The sequence below is a fragment of the Panthera leo genome, chromosome D1 (assembly GCF_018350215.1).
Source record: "Panthera leo isolate Ple1 chromosome D1, P.leo_Ple1_pat1.1, whole genome shotgun sequence".
NCBI lineage: Eukaryota > Metazoa > Chordata > Mammalia > Carnivora > Felidae > Panthera > Panthera leo.
Window position 1 is genome coordinate 60,895,608 of NC_056688.1, and position 18,606 is coordinate 60,914,213.

Here is an 18,606-nt window from a genome sequence, read left to right on the forward strand (position 1 = left end):
CTTCTTCCTCTTCCTCCTCTTCTTTCCCTTCCTCTTCTTCCTCTTCTTTCTTCTTCTCCTTCTTCTTCTTTTAAGATTTCTGTTTGTTTGTTTGGGGTGCCTAGGTGGCTTAGTCGGTTAACCATCCAACTTCCAAGCTTGGCTCAGGTCATGATCTCACAGTTCAGTTCATTGAGTTTGAGCCCTGCATCGTGTGCTGACAGCTCAGAGCCTGGGGTCTGCTTTGGATTCTTTCTGTGTGTGTCTCTCTCTATCTGCTCCTCCCCTGCTCATCCTCTGTTTCTCTGTCTCTCAAAAATAAATAAACATTATTTTTTTTTAATTTTTGAAAAAAAAGGAATTTATTTCTATTTTTATTTTTGAGAGAGAGTGAGTGGTGAAGGGGCAGAGAGAGACAGAGAGGGAGATAGAGAATCCTGCTGTCAGCGCAGAGCCTAATGCGAAGCTTGAACTCACGACCCCATGAGATCATAACATGAGCTGAAGTCAAGAGTTGGATGCTTAATCGAATGAGCCACCCAGGTGCCCCTGGATCTGGGATTCTTGGAAGAATAAAACAGAAACAGTAAATCAGTGTACCAAAGAGAAGAAATCTGCAGAGAGACAACTTCTTTGTTCTTCAGAAGGACTGCTTTAAAAATTACTTCAATACTGATTAGTTCATTGTGAACTAATTAGTTCAGATTAGTTGGAGCAAAACCTCTGTGAACCAATCTACCCAAAACCACACACACAAAATTGGGACAATATTTGAAGCCAACCCTTTTTGAGAAGTCACTGAGGAATTTTTCATAATTTATTGTGATATAGGAAAATATAGGGAAACCAAACAGTGAGACAAAATGAGAACTAGATGAAATATTGCTCTGGTTTCACACTGTACAGCCTAAAACAAAATCTGACAAGCTTGACCAATATTCAATCTAATTAAGTCCCAGAACAAAGCCTGAAAACATAGAAATACAAAAAAGAATTTGTCATCCCACAGGGTAAAATATATATTGTTTTTTTCATATTTTATATGTTTATATATGTTTTATATATTATCATATATAATTATGTATATAATCCATTCCAACCTATAAGTCATGAAAAGTAATAGAAAAACAAAATTCATAATAAGTAAGAAAAATTAATCAATTGAAACTGACCCAGAAATGACACAGATATTAAAGTTAATCGACACAGGCATTTAAAGTTTTTAGAAATGCATTCTATGTCTTTGAAAACCAGCATCCTAGCATCCAAAAGAAGGGACAAAATTGGTTTGGCAGTCCAAAAATCACTATCAAAATAAACTGTCACTATTTGACACAACAGGAAGCTTGAAAAATGCTCTATTCAAAAGGCTTGTTTTTATTTGACATGACTCAGAAATCAACCTATGAGAAAAAGGCATTTGTAATGGCAATTGTTTAACATTAAAGTGTCCTAAGACAAACTTACTAATTGGGTTAACAAAAGACTGACTATAAAACTCAAAACAAACCAGCCAACAAACAAACAAAACAAAAACAAGCAAACAAATAAAAACAGAGAGTGAGATGTTCATAGGAGGATTTGAAAAGTTCCAACATATTTTTAGGAATATAGAAGGCCACCTACCCATGTGCATAGTGCATGCACAAGATTTCAAAAACAAAACAAAACAAAACAAACAAACAAAACCCACTCCAAGTAAAAATCTTGCTTACGAATCAGACTTGATATCAGCTATTACAAATAAGTTCCAAGAACTAAAATAAACCAAGTCTAAAGAAGAAAAGGAAGAGTTTGAGAATCATGTGTCACCAAATACAGAGTATAAATAGACAGGAATTATTTAAAAAGAACCAAATATAATGGAAATGTATAATAAATGAATGTAAAATCCACAATAGGTGCTCAAAAGCATATTTAAACTTAGAGAAAAAAATGAATAAGCAAGCTTGAAGAGAGGCCAATTGAAACTATTCAGCCTGAAAAGCAAAAAAAAAAAAAAAAAAAGCCTATAAAGAAAATCCTAGAAGGACAGGAGAGACAGAAATAACATTTGAAGAAATAATGGCTGAAATTTTTCAAAAATTGATAAAAAAAAAAAAAAAAAAAAAAACTTCTATCCTCACAAACAAGAAGCTCAACAAATTCTAAGCAGAATGAAAACAAGATATCCTTACCTAAAGTATCAGTCAAATGTTTAAAAGAAAAAGACAAAGGGAGAATCTTGAAAGCAGCAATATATGCTTTCAAACACATTTGATTATTAAGAATTTAAAGAATCCCTCCCGGATTCTCTTGGTTTTTACACCATAAATAATAGGGTTCATCATAGGTGGAATAAGAAGATATATATTGGCTATAAAAATATGGATATGTGGAGCGATGTGGTGGCCAAACCTATGAGTGAGAAAAGAGAAAAAGGCTGGTGTATAAAACACTAAGATGACCCATACATGGGAGACACATGTACTTAAGGTCTTGAGGCGGGCAGCTTTCGAAGGCAGATTAAAGACAGTGAAAAGAATAAGGACATAAGAACAGATGATCAATATGAAATCCAATCCCCCTGTCAGGAATGCCACAATTAGGCTGTAGGCTCTACGAATCTTGGTTTCAGTGCAAACTAGCTTTATCACAGCCATAAACTCACAGTACGTATGGGAGATGACATTAGTTCTGCAGTAGGAAAGCCACCTCAGTAGAAAGGGATGTGGACTGAGGAGTACAGCTCCTCTAAAGACAATGCCCAAACCGAAGCCTATAATCACTGCAGGGGTCAGGATAGTGGAATGTCTTAATGGGTGGCAAATGGCTATGTAGCGGTCAAAAGCCATGGCCAGGATAAATCCAGATTCCATAGTAGACAGAGAATGAATAAGATACATTTGAGTGAGGCAGGCTTCAAAGTAGATCTCTCTGTAATTGAACCAGAAGAGGCTAAGTATCTTGGGAAGTGTAGAAGAAGTAAGAATCAAGTCAGCCACTGAAAGCATGCATAGAAAGAGGTACATAGGTTCGTGTAGTTTGTGGTCTGTCTTGACAATTAATAGAAGGGCAACATTTCCCATTAGTGACACGAGGTAGACTAGACAAAAAGGGATAGAAATCCATATGTGAACAGCCTCCAATCCTGGAATGCCAAGCAGTAGAAAGCTGGTAGGGTGAAGACTGGTCCTGTTGTAATTTAACATTATGCAAACAGTAGATATTCCATGACCCTGTCCAAATTAAAAATCACAAAGATTATAAATATATGAATATCAATGTTTTTCTTCCATTACTATGGGTTTGGAGAGATGCCAGTTATTGAATTATTTCTTCAGTAGTATAATCTCGCAATGCATTAAATATATGGGATTGTGCTTTTTTGGGTAAGAAAAATTAGTAGAAAAGTATCTATCTATCATCTATCTATCATCTATCTATCTCCTTGCCTTTTTTTTTTTCCAGAAAGTGTTGTTCAGTTAGCCATATGCATTTCAGTAGTATTATAGTATTAGAGAGGTAACAGGTGATATATTGCTGAGTATGAAGATATAATTTTCTATAATTTGAGACAAGCAAAAAAGGGTAAGTCCAACCATTATGATTGAGATCAGTGATTTGTGATATTTAACCTCTCTCACCCCCTTCTCAATGATAGGGCTTATAGATATAATGAAAAGGTGACTTGGGAAATACTAAAGAACAATTGGGGAAATTAGCTAAAAAAAAGGAGAATGAAGAAGTATGAACCAAACTGGTCCTATTTTTAAAGGTGAGTCACTGAGCTAATAAATCAAGGACCCTTATCTTCATAAAATCAGCTCAACTGAACAATAAGAAAATCACTTAGCAAAGGACTATCCAATAGAAAAAATGACTAAGTCTGGAAAACATGGGTATTCAGATTACCAGATATTTGTGTTGTTTTGTAAAAGATCAATCAAATTCTTCCAGAAGGTGAATAATACATTTTTCAATCACACAGTACACTTCACACTGACTTCTGTTTCCAAAGCTAAAATTTTTTCCCTATATGCCCAATGCTGTGCCTTTTATTCCTATAACTTACTCATTCCATAACTGGAAGGCTCTATCTTCCATCTCCCACCCCTCTTCCCTCTAGCAACCATCAGTTTGCTGTCTGGGTTTAGAGGTCTGATTCCTTAAGAAAACTTTTAAATAAAACTCTTGATTTCCAGAAATTGGCTTACCAGAAATCACTCCTTAGAGTTTGTGAGCAATTATTTTGGAAGGATATCCTAACAATACTAAATTTTGAATTGATAAATAATTATCTTGGTTCAAATATTGGTATATGGTGAGCTTTTATAACATGAAGTATCCTTTCACTCTGAATAAAAGAATTATTTTTAAAAAAATGTTTTGACCAGTTCAGTTTAGGACTAAATCCTAGAAGTAGATTAACAAAAATTATGAATGAACAAACTGTTCATTTCAGCTTAAATATTGAGTTCATCTTGTTCTACCTTATTTTTTGTCAAGAAGTTCAACCATCTTTCAGAGAGCCACAAGTGCTGTCTTCACCACTTAAGACTGGACCTAGAACCCCATCCTAGGTTCCATCATTCCCTTCTTATGGAAGCATTGAGTTTTCCAATCCCAACTCAACTACAACTCTGCAGCCTGTAACCAGGTTATCTTACCTCTATAATGAGATAGCCCCATTGTTCACTGTGAAGGTCAGCTTAATATATGCTATACTACAGCAAGTTTCATTATATCTCTTATCCTGGGGGACCAGATGCCTGCAAGGAATATCCTACCTATCACCTCCTTCGAGAATGTTGTCTGATTATAAGCAATTTCAATAATTTCTCCTAGTCTCTTCAGGAACAGTTTGGTCTCTTGAAGGGAATCAATCTTGTAGTGTCATTGCCACCCAAGCTAGCTCTGAACTTAGAAACCAAGAAGAGATGGTCTCTGGACTCCGAGTCTCTTGAGATACTTGATTTATTACACTTCTAGGGCTTAAGCACATGTAGGCACTGCGAATTAATGCCTTCTCACAACATATGTGATGAGAGCTAGACAGAATGGAGAATATCAGAGAGGCACATGGTTATTAATTAATTAGGGTATCCATATTAATATCCCCATATGTCTCCAGATATTAAGTAACTTACTTGAATCTTATCTAGTTCTGAAAAACAACCAAAGCTCCAGGATACTTTCTAGTCATGTTTCTATTACTGAATCCTCTTGAATTTTACTTGTTTAATCAAGTAAAGGATATTCATTATCCCTATATACAAAAGAATCATTATGTGCATTTTCGTTGCAATGTTATGCATATATTAAATATGTCTTCCTTATAAACTTGTCCTTCCTCAACTTCTTCTCCTTTTTCTGTATTTCAGGAGCATTGACCATTGCAGGCTATGTTTCCCAGGATCACAGATCATCTGTATTTATGCTGGGTTTGTTCAGTGTAGGTACTGGCAGGAAAATATTAGGGAAGAGGAAAGAAAGGTCAGGTCATTTCTCCCTATTTCTCACTCTCTTCAACTGCATCTACTCCAGGGCTCCAGATCCTGCCAGAGAGGACTTCCATGGTTTCACCTTCCACTGGGAGACTCATATCTTTGAGTCTGGAACTGCTGGCTGCCCCCTATGTTTCACTGACCTAGAGCTGGTATGGCTTCTTATAGTTCTTAATTTCTGGGAGTCTTTATTTTTAATATTTCACTTCTCAGAAGCTATATAATTATATAAATAATTATCAGTATTAAAGATGTCCTGTCCTAAATATTCAAATTTTTTTTGTGTCCTGGTTAGATTCTTACTAATATAGATACCTTTAATAATTCTATAGGGCTTTGGTAATTGGTTGATTTGAAAGAATGACGGTATTTCCTAGTTAACTGTTATTAAATATTAGAAAGAGGACAATAAAAAATGACCAGCAACCTCAACCTCAACATAATAAAGGCCATATATGATAAGCCCTTGTACTAACATTGTACTCAATGGTGAAATACTGAAAGTTTTTTCTTTATGATCAGGAACAAGAGAGATATGCCCATTTCTATCGCTTGTATGCAACATAGTTCTGGAAGTATTAGCTATAGCAATTAGACAAGAAAAATAAATAAAAGGCATACAAGTTGGGAAGGAAGATACAAAACTATGTTTGCAGATGATTTGATCTTGTAAGAAGAAAACCATAAAGATATCACACTTGTATGCACACACACACACACACACACACACACACAAACATACCTAATATAACCAATAAATAAATTAGCAAAATTGCAATATTCAAAATCAACATGCAAAACCCCAAAATTGCATTTCTATACACTAACAATGAGCAATCTGAAAAGGAAATTACATAAATAATTATATTTATAATAAATTCCAAAAGAATAAAATAGGAATAAATTTAAGCAAAGAGACAAATACTTGTACACTAAAAACTACAAAACATTGTTGGAAGATATTAATGAAGACACAAATAAATAGAAAGATATTCCATGGTCATGGATTGGAAAACATAATGTTAATATGCCAATGCTACCCAAAGTCATCTACAGATTCAATGCAATCCTTACCAAAGTTGCAATGACATTTTTGTAGAAACAGAAAAATCCAATCTAAAATTCATACAAAATCTCACACAAAATAGCCACACACACAAAAAAATCTTGAAAATAAGAACAAAGTTGAGGTCTCATACTTCCTGATTTCACAACTTACTACAAAGCTATAGTAATCAAATAAGTATGGTACTGGCCTAAAGACAGACATATAGACCTATACAAGAGAAAAGAAAGCTCCCAAATAAACTCTAACATATATGGTCAGGTAATTTCTACAAGAGAGCCCAGATCATTCAATGGAGAAAGAACAGTTGTTTTTTTTTTTTCAACAAATGGCAGTGAAAAAACTAGATATCTACATGCAATGGAATGAAATTGAACTCATATCATACAGAAAAAAATTACTGAAAATGGATCAAAGACCTAAATAGGAGAGGTGAAACTATCAAATACTTAGAAAAAAAATAGAAAACCTTATGACATTGTATTTGACAATTTCTTGGATAAGACACAAAAACATAGGCAACAAAAATAAAAATAAATAAGCTGGACTTCACCAAAATTAAAACTTTTGTACTTAAATACAGACAACAAACTGGTTGTTGCCAGAGGGGAGGTGGGTGACGAAATGGGTGAAATAAGTGAAGGGGATTAGGAGTCAACTTACTGTGATGAGCACTGAGTAATGTATAGAATGTTGAATCATTATATTCTACACCTGAAACTAATATAGCATTATATGTTAATTATATTTCAATTAAAAAATGAGCAGGAAAACAATACTTTTGTGCATCAAAGGGCACTATCAAGAGAGGGAAAGGCAACCCACAGAATGGGAGAAAATATTTGTAAACCATATATCTGATAATAAATTAATAGCCAGAATATATAAAGAACTTTTAAAGCTCAACAGCAATGACAACAACACAATAGATTAGAAAATGAGCAAATAACTTGAATAAAATTTTTTCCAAAGAATGTGTACAAATGGCAAATATATACATGAAAAGATGTTCAACATCACTAATTTTTAGGGAAATGCAAATCAAAACCAAAATGAGACACCACTTCATATATATTAGGATGGCTACTATTTTTAAAAAATTAAAAAAATTAGGAGTGCCTGGGTGGCTCAGTCGGTTAAACGTACGACTTCAGCTCAGGTCGTGATCTCACAGTTCATGGATTCAAGCCCCACATCAGGCTCTGTGCTGACAGCTCAGAGCCTGGAGCCTGCTTGAATTCTGTGTCTCCCTCTCTCTGTGCTACCCCCTCCTCACTTCCTGTTTCTCTGTCTCTTGAAAATAAATAAACATTTAAAAAAATTAAAAAAAAATCATTGGTGTGGATATGAAAAATTGGAACCCTTTTGCATTGCTAGTGAGAATGTAATATGATGCAGCTGCTGTGCAAAAAGAGACATGGCTATTGCTCAAAAATGAAAACACAGAATTACCATATAATACAGCAATTCCACTTCTGGGTATTTATCCAAAAGAAATTAAAACAGAGACTAGAACAGATATTTATATAACTACATCCACAATAGCATTACTCATAGGAGGCAAAAGTTGGAAGCAACCCAAGTGTCCATCCATAGATAAATGGATAAATGAAATATAGATAGATAGATAAGAATCTGTATCTAGATATATGTCTGTTTTATCTATGTATCTATAGTCCACTATAATATTTATTGGAAATATTATTCCACATTAAAAGGTAAGGAAATTCTGACGCATTCTACAACATAAATGGACCTTGAAGAAATTATGTTGAGTGAAATAAGCCAGTCACAAAAAGACTAATACTGTATGATTCCACTTATATGAAGTACCTAGAGTAGACAAATTCACAAAGACAATATAATGGTAGTTGCCAGGGAATGTGGGGAATGGGAAGTTAATGTTAATGGATAGATTTCAGATGGGAAAGATAAAAATCTCTGAAGAAGAATGGTGGTGATGACTGCACAGCAATGTGAATGCATGAATTACACTGAACTGGACAATTAAAAATGGTTAAAATAACAACTATTATGTTATGTATATTTTACCACAATACTAAAAAAGCCACCAGTAAATGTCCTTTAGTTACATTCTTATCTTAATTGCAAAAAAGCATAAGTGGTGATGTTGGATAGATACATAGATACATGGATATATAGATCGATGATAGACTGATCTTCATGGTCTTTTCTTTATTACCAACATACAAATATATATTAACAAAGAGAAACATCAAGAGAAGCTTATTGCAGTTGTACACTGAGCTGTTCCATAAATACAAGTGGGAAACTGTCCATCATTTAGTTCTCTATAGAAATCCTTTTTTTCTATATTGTTTACTTATCCTTTTTCTCCTTCCACTGTTCACTCTCTGTTTGTAATTATCCTCCATAAGACATACAGTTAGAAGGAGATTGACAATTTGTCCTCAAATATTTAATACATGAAAAAGCTGAAATAACTTGTTTGATTAGAATTTTTGGAATTCACAGACATATAGTAAATAAAAGAACTTTCAGATGGTAAATGCAATTCTGCTTGTGAGAGTAAGAGCAGCTAGTTATTTTAATTATATCACTTCTTTTATTTCCATTTATTTTATCAATTCAACTACAATCAAGCAACTTTGACCATTAATGTCCTAATAACATGTTCCCGTATTTTCTTGGTCCTTACTCCATATACAATAGGGTTGAGAAAAGGGGGCACCAAAAGGTACATATTTGCAATAAAAATATGGACATGTGCAGGCACATTTTTCCCAAAACGGTGAGTGAAAATGGAAAAACCAGCTGTGGAATAGAAGACAAGAATAACACAGACATGTGACCCACATGTGCCCAGAGCCTTAAAGCTAGCTTCTCGGGATGGCAGACGGAATACAGAGCGGAGGATGAAGGCATAGGATACAGCAATGAGAATTGCATCACATGAGCCAATGATAGAAGCCATACTGAGGCTATAACTCTTGGTGGCCCCTATGTCCCTACATGCCAGCTTCACCACGGCCATGAACTCACAATAGGTGTGGGCAATAATTCGTGATCTGCAGTAGGGAAGTTGTTTGAGCAGGATGGGATGTGGAGAAAAGAAGGCTACACCCCTAATCACCACAATAATACTCATTATGGTGATGCGTGCATGGGTGAGAATGGTAGTATGGTGCAGTGGATGACAAATGGCCACATAACGGTCAAAGGCCATGGCCAGAAAAAAGCCAGATTCCATAGCAGTAAAACTATGAATGAAGAACATTTGGGCTAGACAGACATCAAAGGCAATGTCATAGACTCCAAGCCAGAAGAGACACAGCATCCGAGGCAGTGTAGATGTGGAGAGGACCAGGTCAGTGACGGAGAGCATGCACAAAAAGAAGAACATAGGCTCATGGAGACTCCGCTCTGCCTTCACCACGGCCAGGATGCTCACATTCCCCACCACAGCCACCACGTACATGGAGCAGAAGGGAATCCCAATCCAGACATGCAGGTGCTCTAGTCCTGGGATGCCCATCAGCAAGAAGGTGACAGGAGAAGGATGAGAGGTGTTGAAAGGAGGCATGATGCTTTTTCCCGGGCTTATCAGTACTTCTAAAGATAAAGTTGCTATGACAGATGATCACAACCAGATGCTAAAAACATGGAGATTCAGTTCAGGAAGACCCTTAATGATCTATTGCTAAAAACAATTCAAATTCATAATCAGGTGTATTTAAATTCACTAGGACCATAATACCAAAATTAGTAATAACTAACCAAATGACTGTGTTTAGAAGTACAGAAAGATAATACTTATATCATATTATCCCAGGGACTTATAAATTACCTTGTCCCTTCATTTCCAGTAAAAGATTCCATCTGTAGTCATACCTGAACGTAAGTCAACTAATATTTACTGAATGTCTTCCTTGAGTTACCATTCATTATTTCCCGTATGTCAGTGGGCTTTCCCCTAACTAGAAGTGATCAAGCAGAGGCACTGTGAAAACATCAAGTAGTTATTGAAAGGACCCTTATAGTCCAATCTGGCATTCACATGGGGAATAGAAATAAATGGTCTTTGTCCCTCTCTGGACATGATACTGAAGTCTTTGACACAGCTTTTGAAGTAGAATCAACTCAGTCTTTATCTTTAGCCTTTCATTTACCACTGTGCACACGTGACTAATCTGACAAGATTACAACTTGCTTTTTTCCTATTGTTTATTTCTTTCTATCATGTACTGTTCAAGTAGGCACATATTATGTTGTTTTGAACCAACAGATATCTATTGGTAAGGATATTTCTTAACATTAACCCCACTCACTACACTTTTATTCTCATTTTTTTTCCCAGATTTAGATTATTTCACAGTACAGACGGATACTAATTGTGCTCCTTCATTTGTTGATCTAGAAACTCAAATTCTCAAACATGCACAACGGTTTATTTATTGGATTGGTAAATTTATACCTGATGATGCTTGAGATATCAGTTATGGACTATAGTAGATTTCTTTATACTTCGTCCTATAATTCCAAGCAAGTCAAATCCCCATAGCAGAGAAGTTCTGGGATAAAGTGGGTGAGCATGAGGCAGGAGTTGAGAAGGTTAAAGAGAAAAACTAACTTCTAAGTCACCACAAATGCTTCAGTTGTAGAGTAACCCTTGGTTACTAGTTTTCTGCTTCTCCTAGCTCCCATCAAGGCAGTACATAGTACTTATGTAGAACTTCCATCAGTTTTTAAAGATAATATGCTCTCCTTCTGTCCCAAACAAATCCTTATAAATATAATATGTACTAATAAGAACTTACACAGAGTTACCAATACATATGCTTTCCTGAATCATGCCAGAATACTTATTATATCCCCCATATATTATTAACCAAACAATTTTTTCCAGGCTTTTATATGTACTATAACCTAGCTTTATTACAGTGAAAAACAAAAATATGTCTTTTTCCTGATTTAGCTTTAAACAAGTAATGGTAGTGTAACTTTCAACACATAATTTATATGGCCAAAACTTATCCCAAAGCTAAGGGAAGGATGAGTTATACAGAAATGATACCAAAGGATCAAATTAAGCTTCATGAGTCAAAAAAAGTCTTCTTGAGTAAATGGAACTTAGGTTGGAATGTGAAGATTATATGACTTGGTCCTATGGAATCTGAATATAGATATTTAGGTATAGATAAAGATAATATGTATCCGTCTATCTGCACCCACATGCACACACACATAAACAAAGCAAAGGAAAGGGGCATAAACAAAGTTCCACTGGGAAGAACAATCATGATGTAATGAATTAAATCTAGTGTAGTTGAGACTCAAAGATTACAAAGCGATGGGGTGCCTGGGTGGCTCAGTCGGTTAAGCATCCCACTTGAATTCAGGCCATGATCTCATGATTTGTGGGTTCAAGCCCTGTGTCATGTTATGTGCTGACAGCTTGGAGCCTGAAGCCTGTTTTGGATTCTGTATTTCCCTATCTCTCTACCCCTCCCCTGCTCAGGCCCTGTCTCTCTCTCTCTCTCTCTCTCTCTCTCTCTCTCTCTCTCTCTCTCAAAAATAAACATTAAAAAAAATTTAAAAAATGATTATAAAGAAATTAAAGTGAGATAAAATTCTGTGGGTAAACAAAGGTCCCTACACATTCATGTGTAAGCACATAACCAGCAGGAAATTTTATAATCTAGACCAATTCAGTGGTTGTCAGGTGCTTACTAGTAACTGTTGGAGTTACAGATACAATGCAGAGCATTGTAAGCACAGAAGTAGAAAGTGCACACACTCAGAGATACACACACTGGTTTCTAAAACACTTTTTTTTGTACAAAAACACATGATATAATAACTGTGAGATCATCTCCCTGAAAATGCCAACCTGAGGTTGAGTATGGAGATCATGAGGTATCCTTCTTCTTGTTCCTTCAATAGATTCACACAATATGAAATATGGTCAAAATGAGAGAAAACTTTCTATGAGATCCTTAAAAAAGATCTTCGTTTCCTACAATCTATTTTTTTCTTCATTTCATCCATAAAGAATGAAAAATGTGTATTCCTTCTGTTTCAAAGAATTATATCTTCTTTCTTGAAACTAGGACATTTGGAAAGTAAAAAGATGTTAAGAAAATCCCATGTCTTTGAAAGTTTTCCTTAGATTGCTCAGACTATCTTTCTCTCCATCCTTCTTTAGTTTCATAACCTTAACTATCTCACAAGGAAACGGACTCGGAACCAAGAAGCAACCTAAACATGTAGTTTCCATATATAGTAGCTTCAGCATGGTAATCTCAGAGGATAAGCAAGAATAACAAGTGACACAAACAGGTCCTCATGGAATCACTAAGAAAGGGGAGGGGGGTATTTGTATTGTTGGTAAATATTTGATAATCTTCCTAATTGCAGGAATCATAGTTTATCTGTACACTCCCTTGGGTTTACAGTTGCAGATATAGCCATCTCTTAGTATTTTGATATAATCTGTCAACCACTTAACAGGACTTGAAGGGAACTGAAAAGATAGAGAACACATTCTTTATTCCTTTAACACATCAGCTTCATTCCATTGCAACTTGGGACATAAACTTTGCAGGCCAGAACAGAGGGGGGTGCTATATGTAAATTATTAAAAAAATATTCAAGAATTCCTTATCTAGCAAAAGTGTCCTTCCAAATGAGGACAATAGGATATTCCCAGACACACAAAAGCTGAGAGAGTTCATTATCTCTAAACCTGCTTTACAAGGAATGCTAAAGGGAGTCCTTTCTGTTGAAATGAAAGGAAGCTAGAGAGTAACTCAAATCTATACAAAAATATAAAGTTCTTCAGCAAAGATAAATACATACACAGGTATAAAAATCAGTATTATCCCAATTTTGGTTCATAACTCAACTTTTTATTCTTCTACAGGATATGAAAGACAAAAGCACAAACAATTATAAATCTAAGTTAATGCATACAAAATATATAAGGATGTACTTTGTAACATTAATAACATAATGTCATTATGTGGGTGGTGGAGTTCTAAAGAAGGGAGTAGAGCTTTTGTCTGGGACTGAAGTTTAGTTTAAAATATATTGTTATAACTTTGGGATGTTATATGTAATTCCTGTGGCAATCACAAAGAAAATATTTGTAAACTATACACAAAAGGAAATGTCAAGGAATCCAAAAAGTGTCATTACAAAAATTAAGCAAACACAAAGACAGGCAATAAAAGAGGAAACGAGGGACAAGAAAGTTATAAGACATAAAGGAAATAAATAACAAAACAGTAATGGTAAATCCTTCCCTAGGAATAATTATTTTAAATGTAAATGTTTCGGGGAGCCTGGGTGGCTCAGTCGGTTGAGCATCTGACTTCTGCTCAGGTCAGGATCTTCCAGTTTGTGGGTTCAAGCCCCGTGTCGGGCTCGGTGCTGACAGCTCGGAGCCTGGAGCCTGTTTCGGATTCTGTGTCTCCCTCTCTCTGCCCCTTCCCTGCTCATGCTCTGTCTCTCAAGAATGAATAAACGTTAAAAAAATAATTAAAAAAATAAAAATAAAAAATAAATGTAAATGTTTTAAAATCCCCAGTCAAAATGAAGAGTGGTAGAATGGATGAAAACAGCAGGATTCAGACTTCAGTTTGAATCTCCAGTCTGGCATATGAGAATATGGAAGTTCACACTCTACCCTAACAACAAGTAAAAAGCTGAACCAACTGAGAAGTCAGCAACTCTTCCTAGACTCAGAGGTAAGGTCACAGGGCAAACTGCTGTCCCCCAAACTGGAGAAACCAATAAGTGAAGACAGAAAAATTATAATTTACCAGAGCAGAAATCTCTAAGAGAAGCAGTGCCAGGATAAGAAAATACAAACTACAGGGGCGCCTGGGTGGCTCAGTGGGTTAAGCGTCCGACTTCAGCTCTGGTCACGATCTCTTGGTCTGTGAATTCAAGCCCCGCGTAGGGCTCTGGGCTGATGGCTCAGAGCCTGGAGCCTGCTTCCTATTCTGTGTCTCCCTCTCTCTCTGCCCCTCCCCCGTTCATGCTCTGTCTCTCTGTGTCTCAAAAATAAATAAACTTAAAAAAAAAAAAAAAGAAAATACAAACTATAATTGACAAGTTGCTGGGGGCTTAGTCTGGGAAAACATGAGAGATAAACTCCAGGCGAACGCAGTCATTGATGGGTCCCTACACTTTTTTGAGTTTTACTTCAAGAACCATTAGCTCAGTTGTGACATTCGATGTGACATTCGATATCAGGTACTACTCATATTGTAAGACATCACAGTCAGAGGTGCTTCAGGATTTAAACCACAGCTAATCATTCACAATACAGTGTAAAGGTATTAAAAAGCAAAAGTAGAGAGTCTACCATGCAAAACAGGATATGCAATCTTAACCAGAGCTCAAGAAGTCTAGTGATCCAGTGATCTTTAACAGGGAAGAAAACATAATTACACTAACCTAGCTTCAGAGTATGTCTAAAGTAGCCAGATTCTGCTTTTCTTTTATTTATTTATTTATTTATTTTTGAGAGAAGGAGTAGCAGAGTAAGTGCAGAGAGAGAGGGGGACAGAGGATTCGAATTGGGCTATGTGCTTCCAGCAGAGAGCTTGACTTGGGGCTCTAACTCATGAACCATGAGTTTATGACCTGAGCCAAAGTCGGAGGCATAACTGACTGAGCCACCCAGGCACCCCTGCTTTTTTTTTTTTTTTAATACACTACCCTATTTTAAATTGTCCATTCTTCTTGAATTTGGTAACTGTGCATCCTTTTCTTTTTTTTTTTTCCCTTCTCTTTCTTCTTCTCCTTCCTTTTCCTAAGCCCCAGTAAAAACAGACTATTTCACATTCCCTATTCCACAAATCTACCCTAAATAAGTGAGCCTTAATTACTTTAGAGAATTAATTTCATCTGGCTGTATCTGAAAGATGAACACCCTCTTCAAATTTCTTCTAAGGACCACGTTGAGTGCCTGGAAAAGCAGTAGTTTGTTCAACATTTTGATAAACGAATGAGTTAATATAAGGAAGATAAACCCTTCTAACAAATCCCATGGGGAACCAATGTTAATGACTCTGAGATAAATAACTCCCTCTCTGGCACCAGGAGTAATATTGAAGTAATATTGAAGGCTCTCATAGGATTATATATTAATGCACACACAGTGACAGAAACAAGATTTCTTCTAGGACATCAAGACTGCCAGGAGAATTTCCAACTGCAGTGAAACTGGGTTGGCATCTAGGTAGATAAAGAAGGAACACTTAATGGTGGCTTTCAGGCAAACTAGGCTAGAGCTGATGACAGATGGCAAAAATCAGTGTTCTCCATCTCATGGTTTCCATTTCCACAAAAACGAAGGCAGGAATACTGAAATGTTCCCATTTTTTAGCTCAGGTTAAGGTCTGCAGGATTGTTTGCTTCTACCGCTCTGACATTATTATTATAGAACTTCATCAGAACATTCTGGCCATACTGCCATCCATAGATCTGAACTTACTTGCTCAATGCTCAATGGTTGAAAGATAATGGTTGAATGATAGTGAGGGATGAAGCCTCTTCATTTCTCATCCAAGTTTCCTTCTGCAGGTGTCAGAATCAGCAGCAAGAAGACAGAATACCAATGTCTATGGCATCCATCAATACATCATATTTGACCCCAGAACTGTAATCTTAATCAGAATTCCTGGACTAGAACATGTGCAGTTTTGGACTGGGTTTCCCTTCTTTGCTGTGTGCATAGTGGCTCTTCTGGGAAATATTATTTTACTAATCATCATTGCTACAGAACGCAGCCTGCATCAGCCCATGCATAACATCCTGGCAGTGCTGGCGGCCACTGACATAGGACTCTGCGCAGCCATTGCTCCCAGGATGTTGGCCATCTTCTGGTTCAGATCTTGTTCCATGGCCTTTGACAGCTGCCTGACCCAGCTGTTCTTCATTCATGCCTTGCAGTGCATGGAGTCTGGCATTCTGTTGGCCATGGCTTTTGACCGCTACATTGCCATCTGTGATCCACTGAGACACATCCATCCTCACGCCTTCCATCCTGGATCAGATGATAGCAACAGTGGCGATCCAAGCTACAGTGCTGGTTGGTCTGTCACCCACTCTAATCAAAAGATTTCATGTTTTTCATTCCATTCTGATTGCCCCACTCTTACTGTGAGCACATGGCCATGGTCAAGCTAGCTGCAGAAGACATCCAAGTCAATAAAACATGTGGTCTCCTAGTAGGTTTTACAATACTGGGATTTGACATGATTTTTGTCCTCATTTCCTATATCCATATTTCCAGGCTGTTTTTTGTCTACACCAAAAGGAGGCACGGCTCACAGCATTTAACACATGCACAGCTCATATTTTTGTTTTCCTTGAGTTTTATATTCTTGCCTTCTTCTCCTTTTTCAGCTACCGTTTTGGACATGTAGCTCGCCCTACCCACATTCTCCTGTCTACCATCTATCTCCTTGTGCCACTCAACCCTATTGTCTATGGTGTAAAAAATAAGGTAATTCGTAAGCATGTGGCATGGATTTTTCTTCTGAGTCATGGATCCCACCGTGATCTATCAAATGTTTGTGGTCAGGTAGAGAATACTTTTATTTCCTAGAGATGGAGAGAGTTTGGACTCCGTGCATTCACTGTTGGGGATTCACATCATTAGGCTCTATCTTAAAAGCTTTTAGCTCCAAAACCACAGCTAGGTTACATAAAAAGTATCCAAACTAACAATGGTACTTTCTATCTGTAATGCATTTGACTTCTAATCCAATCTTTATCATGTCTTTCCTTTTACTTTCTTTGTGTTTAATTTGCAGTTCTTTTTACTTATTCATAAAGAAGCTTTGATTATTGGTTTTCAAACTTTCCCTTTTGGAATTTATGCATTTTCAAGTAGGGATTTATTTTAACCATTGCTTTTTCACATGTTACACATTTTGATATCCTCTGTTTTCATTTATTCAATTACAAATAAAATTAATATTTATTGTGACTTCTGTTAACCGTGAAATATGCAATATACTCATACATGTAAGGTCATTTGTTTTTTGAAGAAGATAGATAAGTGATGTAATGGAGATTAGATAGTCTTCCTGAAATGGAGAGCTGGAGCAAATAATTGTATGAGAAAATGAACTTGACATCTACCTCATATGACATAGCAAAATTAACTTAAGGTGAATCATAGACCTAAGCATTGATGAAAAAAACTATAAAGCTCCGGTCTGTTAACTAGACCTCATTAGAGAAGGAAGAGCCTTGGATCACTGAGAGACAGAAAAGTGGCTGTGATACTGCTTCAGTGGAACGTGCCACAAGTCCACCTTGTAGGATGCCAGGGCTCATGAGGAAACGGCTGGCCACTGGGTGCTGCCTCCTTCATTTATTGCAGAATTTGGGCCCTGGAGGATTTGCAAGAGCTGCAGGAGCCTACTGTCGACTACAGATGGCAAACAAACTGCACTGAGTCTGTGGAGTGACCATGTAGGAACCAGGAAGCAAAACCCTCCCCTCCTTCAGTTCCTTACCCATGCCATCCACGGACAAAGTGTAGCATTTCACGAGCTGTGAAGACAAAGTAATCAGAGGGCCAAGGCACATTTTCACAGAGAAGGCAAAAAGTGAACCTGGAGCTGAGAGGCAATGAATCATTAACCAGCACGCACTTCATGGCAAATAATAAAGTTGTTGGTACATGCACTGGGAACACAATATACAAGCAGGACCAGTCAGCCATTTATCTTTAGTGAGTGTTGTGCTCACAGCAGCCATCACCTACATAGCTGACAATCAAATATTCTCTTTGACATCTGCTAAAGAAAAAAAAAAGTAAGAAAGCACAGACTAAGCATAAACACTCTGCTCTCCTGACATCAAAAGTGAGGATATTTTTAAGAGCCAGGCTGGAAGGGGCAGCTGTGTTTTCTAATTGGCTATGTGAGTGATATTCCTATTTTGCTCATGACTAGATATTTATTTTTTATTTTTTGCTTGAAAAAATATTTATTTATTTTAGGGCAAGTGCAAGCAGGGGAGGGGCAATGAGAGGGGGATAGAGGATCCAAAGCGGGCTCTGAGCTG

The 18,606-nt window shown here is 36.6% G+C and overlaps 2 protein-coding genes, 1 non-coding gene and 1 pseudogene across 3 annotated transcripts; 2 read left to right on the forward strand and 2 right to left on the reverse strand.

Annotated features, from left to right (window-relative positions):
• Positions 1-2,225: 2,225 nt before the first annotated feature.
• Positions 2,226-3,170, reverse strand: LOC122201059 (olfactory receptor 52K2-like). Its single transcript, XM_042906951.1, has one exon. It carries the CDS (start codon positions 3,168-3,170, stop codon positions 2,226-2,228), a length of 945 nt encoding a protein of 314 aa, XP_042762885.1.
• A 5,981-nt stretch (positions 3,171-9,151) lies between these two features.
• Positions 9,152-10,096, reverse strand: LOC122201089 (olfactory receptor 52E4-like). Its single transcript, XM_042906997.1, has one exon. It carries the CDS (start codon positions 10,094-10,096, stop codon positions 9,152-9,154), a length of 945 nt encoding a protein of 314 aa, XP_042762931.1.
• Positions 10,097-10,948: 852 nt separating this feature from the next.
• LOC122201213 lies at positions 10,949-17,992 on the forward strand (annotated as a pseudogene).
• Positions 13,855-13,939, forward strand: TRNAR-UCU. The gene has a single exon. It is a non-coding gene; the product is annotated as a tRNA-Arg (tRNA).
• Positions 17,993-18,606: the final 614 nt, after the last annotated feature.